Genomic DNA, 6,307 nt, shown 5'->3' with positions numbered 1-6,307 from the left:
TCGTGCTTGAGGGTCGTTTATTGGTAACCCATGATTGGACCAAAGGTAAGAAAATTGTATCCAGTATGTGAGGCATGTGAAGCATATGATTGCAAAACGCCCTAGTCTAATACTTTGTAAATTATTTTTGTGCACATAAGTTTATAAAAGAAAAGCCACTTATTATAAAAAACGTCCCAGTGGGGCCTTGCTAAAAACATGCAAGTTGGGCCCAATAGTTTAAAAGAAAAATAATAGTTTTCATGCAACATTTTAAAAATAATTAAAGTTCAAGTCTCACTGATAAGTTCTGAAAATTTAAAATAACTTAACATTATTCTTTAGAAATTGACGTTTTAAACTGATCGTTTCTCGTCCATAGGATGCCCCACGCCATACACACCCTGGCGATAGAACTCCCCACATCACCACGCATGCCAAAGAGAAATCCTATTTGCTACCTGGAAGGAAAAGTAAAGGGGTGAGCTAAAAGCCCAGTAAAGAAGTACAAATAACACCAAGTAAAATAGAACAAAACATATTCATATTCATACATTGCCATACATCATAAGCATCATTATCGTAACCATTATCATCATATACATAAACATAATCATCATATACATAGTCATTATAAACACACTACAAGGAAATGGGGTCTTTACCTACCAATTATAAGTGTAGGTAAAACTAGTCTAATGGTGGGTAATATGGTTTACCTACCAATATTGAATTGGTAGAGATTGGTAGGTAAAGGTTAGTGGGGAAAGAGTCTTTACCTACACTTATTAATACTGGTAGGTAAAAGAATCAGTGGACCCCACTAAGTTATAAATCAATTGATGAGTCAGCAGATGACGTGTTTGATGATGTGGCATCCTACATGTCTGCTGACATAGTTTCCATAAGTTTATGTGTCTGATGACGTGGCATCCTACGTGGCATCCTACATGGCATACATCAAAACTGCCACTTGGTATCTTGTGATTGCTCCACGTGTCAGACAATAATTTATCCACGTGCTACAAGAAATTCAAATGATTGTGTTACTTATCCCCTTTTTATCGGTTATGTGGCACTAAATGATTGGTCCACGTGACATGTAGTATACTTATTTTTACCTACACTTATTTATTTGTAAGTAAATATAATATTTCTATGTAGGTAATTTTAATTATATATAAATTTTATTTAATATAAATAATAAATGAAAGTAATTAATTTGAAAAATATTTAACATTATTAATCAAATATATTATTTAACTTTAATAAAAAAATAAACAAACATATATTATACAATATTCATTGCTTATTAAGAAGCACATTTCATAAAAAAAATATCTATACATTATTTTTAGGTCATTGAAAACTCAATAATGTCATTTTTCTTGACATTCTTCCTATTCTTCACTTTGGGATCATTGCATGAGAGCCTCATTTTCTCTGACTGAACTTATTGTGAATGTCGATGATGACTTTGGTAGTCTGCTAGAGACTTACTCATGGTACTTGATTCAGATATATAATCGAGCAACTCACCGTCCGCAATATCCTTTCCTTGATTCTGTGGGAAAAGGAATAAAGAAAAAATTATCTACAAAGATCACAGAAGACAGCAGAATAGCATAAGAAGCAAAGTCTATTGGAAGACATACATCAAGAAGATCAAGCCAGCGGTTGGCAACAGAAGCAACAGCTGAATAGCATTCCACTAAGGTTGAGCCATTGAGAAACTTATCGAAAAGCTCAGCCTGAAAATAGAAAAAGTATAAAACATACATTTAAAATTAAAGCAAAAAATCATTTTTTTGTATATATAAGTAAGCAAACATGAAGAATTAAAGGAGTTTTCTAATGTTTTATCCATGTCTACTTTATAAGAAAACTTTAAACTCTTTCTGTATTACCTGTTTCCAATAAATAAAGAATATGTCTCTTACCAACAAAAAAATTAACGATCTCAGGAACAAATCAGAACATTATCCAAGGCAAATGAAAGAGGCAATACCTTTTCAAAGATAGAACTCCTCACTTCATCATAATTAGATACGGAATCCAAGTCCATCTTACCCTCAACTCTTATAGCATATTGCAGATCACTGTCAATCAGTTGCTGGAAATCAAAGTTTGCAATGGTTTTGTGTCAAATTACATATACTATTAAAAATAGATGATGAAACACTCAATTAAAAACAAACTGGACCAAGGTAGCATTCACTATGTCCTTGTCAATTCATGTCAAACCATGATAATCAAAATTCTAGAAATAATAATGACCAATTACTACACCAGAACAATTAATTGTGACCGAGATGACATACCTGATATCCAGATGGATCAAGCTTAAAACTAGTTAAAAGATCAGATCTAAAAACTCCACTTTCAAGGCATTCCACATGACCACCTATATATGTCTCGCTTTCAAGAAGACGGTTATTATGAAACTTCTCTGATTCAGATTGGTGTTTGTTAGGGCAAATAACATTTGCCTTGTATGCCTGGAATAAAAGCAAAGTTGCCTTGATTGAGTACATGCTTTGAAGTAAAAACATATGAAAGAATGCACCACACAAGGAAGCACAAAGACCTAGTGTTGAGCATGAGTGGAAAAACACACCTGGACCATTAGAAGCATTTCACAGAGGGTCCCACTACCCTTGCGTAGGACCTCATCTGGTGACATCGGGATAATAGTCGCAAGAGAGAAAATGAACGGATGAACATAGGTCATATACAAGTAATAAGTTGAAACAGAGCATCAAAAACAGAATATGAGGCCATCATCTGTAACAAGTTTCATAGACATTAGAAATGTTTCTCATATAATGTACAAAAACAAATTGAATTCTAACTAAAAGGAAACACAAATAATATGATATCATCTGAGAGATTCCAGAGAGAGCAGCCTTAGGATTCTAAAGCTGTCAAATTTATCTGTAGGTTTAGATAGTATATCTCAGACTTAGTTTTTTGAATTCAAATTTTTTCTCTAATTTTGTTCCTAGTTTGTAAGACTGATTTATTTTCTGCTGAGACTATCTATATTTGGCCCTAGTTTTATTTTGTTTAAAAAGTTTGAATGAAAACAAAAACAGAAGTGCTTTGATCTCTTTTCTTCTCCACTTCCAGCTTTCATAAACCAAGAAGGTTACAAAAACTAGGCCCCATCCTTTGCAACACACCACTAAGTGTTAAAAACCTTTTCTTCAGCAACTAATCTCGCAGAAACTTGCACTTTAATGGGATGTGGAGAGATTTCTTTCCAAAATAAATACCAAAGGCTCAAAATCTAGGTAAGCAAATTCATCACTTATTGAATGAGAGAATATTTGTAAGAAAAGGCACTAAAAGAATGCAGACTAAAATCTCCTATTCAAGACACATGGATTGAAAGCAAATGATAATGATAAAAAAAACCAACAATCACTAAAGATTGTGTACTGGAACTGAAAAAAAAAAAACTAAACTCTTACCTGTGGCTTTTCCATTGTGTAACGAACCATATCCTCAGGATTCACTTCCAGGGGATCATATCCCAACTTTGCCTTTGTTACAGCCTGAAACAATACCAATAACTATAAACTTTCTAGTAGTGAGAACACTAATAGTAGCTGAATTTTAAAATAGAAGGGAAAGAACAATGTCGATCTTTTTTCTTTATCAGGAAACAACAAGTTCATTAAGTATAGGCTGTTGAACAATATATTTTTTTCCCAGCACAAAGTAGGTTTCAAAAGAGGAGACACAAAACTCCAAAAACTTTTTAAACTTTGTCAAAAGCACTAATACTATTACCACCAGTGACTAAACATATATCATTCTGGCTCTAAAGATATGATAACAGCACTAGCCAATATCTGAAGTTACTACATTCATTAAACTACACATATGTGTGTGAGTTACTGATAAAATAAATTCAATCAAAAACTAGTATATAATATAAACTATTCACATCTTCCTTGGCACCAACATAGCAATTGTTATTGTTTACTGTTCCCCAAATATTGTAGGATTAGGCAGGGAGCCTAGTTTTTTAAAAAAAAAAAAAAACTATTCACATCTGAGTTTTGTTATTTAAAAAATGTGTCATGTATTTCAAATTCAATTTTCAAAGTATTTCAATTGTAAACTAACAGTTATTTGAGAGAAAATCAGTTTTCCAGACAAGTAGATTAATTTAAAAAAAAAAAAAGAAACAAGCATTGGAAAACTATCCATATTTGTGGATAACAAACAAAACCAAGTACAGTACAATTAATGTTTAATTACTCGAAGCAATTATATGACTACCATCTGGATCTATACTAGATTAAAGAATAGGCTTAAAGAAACTCTCATACATGTTTACACCCAGTAGTTTCCTTGCCAATATAATACCAAAGAATACGTTAATTTTCTTTTCTTTTTCTTTTTCATTGATAAAATAGGCTAGTATACTGTATATCATAGAAAATAAAACTACACCCAAAAGGGGTGATTATAAGAAACATATTCCACACCAAACAAACATAGCTGAAAAGCAAAAGATGCAGACGCAACCACAAGAGAACAAAACATAAAACACATAACCATATGGAAGATACTGTTTAATGTCTTGTAAAACAGAAATAGCAGAACGATAAGCAAATAAGCAAGTTTGATTAAATCTTAAACCTTAAGGCCCTGGCTTCCCTGAGGGAGATAACTATCACGCTTGACCCAAGCAAAGCAATCAAGATGGCAAGCAAATTTAGCACGACATTCTCCTTGATTATAGTCACATTGAAATCCAACCTCCTGATAAAAATACCAAACAAAACAAAAATATTTAAACATAGATATGCTGGAAACTAGAAACCAATCCATAAGCAAATATAAAGCAGCTGCTAACTCTAGTACCATCCGGAGTATTTTTGTGTTCATAAATATGAGCAGGATTTCATAAAGTAAGATGAATATGTAGAATATTAACTGTCCACACCAAAAGGATAAATAACATTATAACTCGAATTGACTAAATATAGAACAATTTAAAACTCCAAACCCAAGATGTGGTTTTTAAGTAAAAGCTCAGAAGTTACATACACCACTAAGTTTGAATCCATGATGGGCTGCTCTTTTTAACAGGAAAGGCCAGTCAAAAAAATCACCATTATACGTAACATATATACCAGGCTTCACCTCCCGCATATGGGAGAACCACAATTTAAGAAGCTCTAGCTGCAAGATGAAATATCCTTTGCAAAATTAGTAGTGGCAGAATATATTTAAAAAACACACACAGTAATCTAACAAAGAAATGAAACCTCTAATCTGGCGTTCCATGTTGCGGCATTCTTGGCAGAGACACCTCTGCCAATCTCTCAATTGTTGTTGAGGGTTGGCAAGCCCTGTTGCACCACCAACAACGCCACACACCACCACCACTCTGTTGTCGGCGCCGTCGGAAGGAAGACCACCGTTGCCGAGAGAGAAGAAGGGGAGAGTTGAGTGGATCCGAGGACGCAAGGCCAAAGACGAGAGAGAAGAAGGGGGGCTGAGAGAAGACAACGATGGAGAGGGTAGGAGGGGGGTGCGGCTGATAGAACTAGAGAGAGAGATTATAAGATTAGGTTAAAGTTTTAGGTTAGAAACTATCTTTAATTTTAATTTTTAAGTAATAGATTTAGGTTTTCAGTATTAAGTTTATGTTTTAAAAAAATTAATTTTTGTTTGATAGGATAATAACACATCATCATATAAATTGCCATGTCAGACAATGACATGACATATATAGTCCACATATGATATATTTTGATCATGTAGACAAACATATCACTATTATTTAATTGAAAAAATCAAATTATTTACTCCACATAAGCTTTCAAATAAGTATTTATAATAATAAAATAATATAATGAAAATAAAAAACGGGGGTAAAATTGAGCGGGAATGGTTAAAAAATTTCCCTTCATAATATACGTAGGTAAAGATCATTACCTACTGATATTATTGGTAGGTAAAGCTATGTTCCGAAATATAATATAATGGACTAGCATTTACCTACTAATATTATCTACCAATAAATATTGGTAGGCAAAACATTACTTTCCCTACCAATATATATTGGTAGGTAAAATATTGGTAGGTAAAGGTCAGATTTCTTGTAGTGACATAACATCATAACATAAACATCATATCTTTGTGAACATGGCCCGCTAACTTGTCCATGTCACATCTTGAGGTAAACAGGATCTCTGGTCCTTGAATAACCTCAACGTGTCCACCCTATGAGTTACGTCTTCTTATCCTAAGTAACTCGGGTTACGTCTTCACATCCTTAGTAACCCCTTTTTGTTGAGTCGCATTC

The 6,307-nt window shown here is 33.3% G+C and overlaps 1 protein-coding gene across 2 annotated transcripts; it reads right to left on the bottom strand.

Moving 5' to 3' along the window:
* Nucleotides 1–1,225: 1,225 nt before the first annotated feature.
* On the bottom strand, nt 1,226–2,070 carry LOC133829499 (DNA polymerase epsilon catalytic subunit A-like). 2 transcript variants are annotated; one of them, XM_062259213.1, is made up of 3 exons: nt 1,988–2,070; nt 1,635–1,730; nt 1,226–1,543 (listed from the first exon to the last, which is right to left on the bottom strand). In XM_062259213.1, the coding sequence occupies exons 1-3, from the start codon at nt 2,042–2,044 to the stop codon at nt 1,433–1,435; spliced, it is 264 nt and encodes an 87-aa protein (XP_062115197.1). In that variant the 5' UTR covers nt 2,045–2,070; the 3' UTR covers nt 1,226–1,432. The 2 variants fall into 2 exon arrangements, with proteins under 2 accessions (XP_062115197.1, XP_062115196.1); XM_062259212.1 differs by having other exon boundaries at nt 1,226–1,730.
* Between the last annotated feature and the right edge of the window lie 4,237 nt (nt 2,071–6,307).

This window comes from Humulus lupulus, chromosome 4 (assembly GCF_963169125.1).
Source record: "Humulus lupulus chromosome 4, drHumLupu1.1, whole genome shotgun sequence".
Taxonomy (NCBI): Eukaryota; Viridiplantae; Streptophyta; class Magnoliopsida; order Rosales; family Cannabaceae; genus Humulus; species Humulus lupulus.
This window is presented reverse-complemented; position numbering and strand designations above follow the sequence as displayed.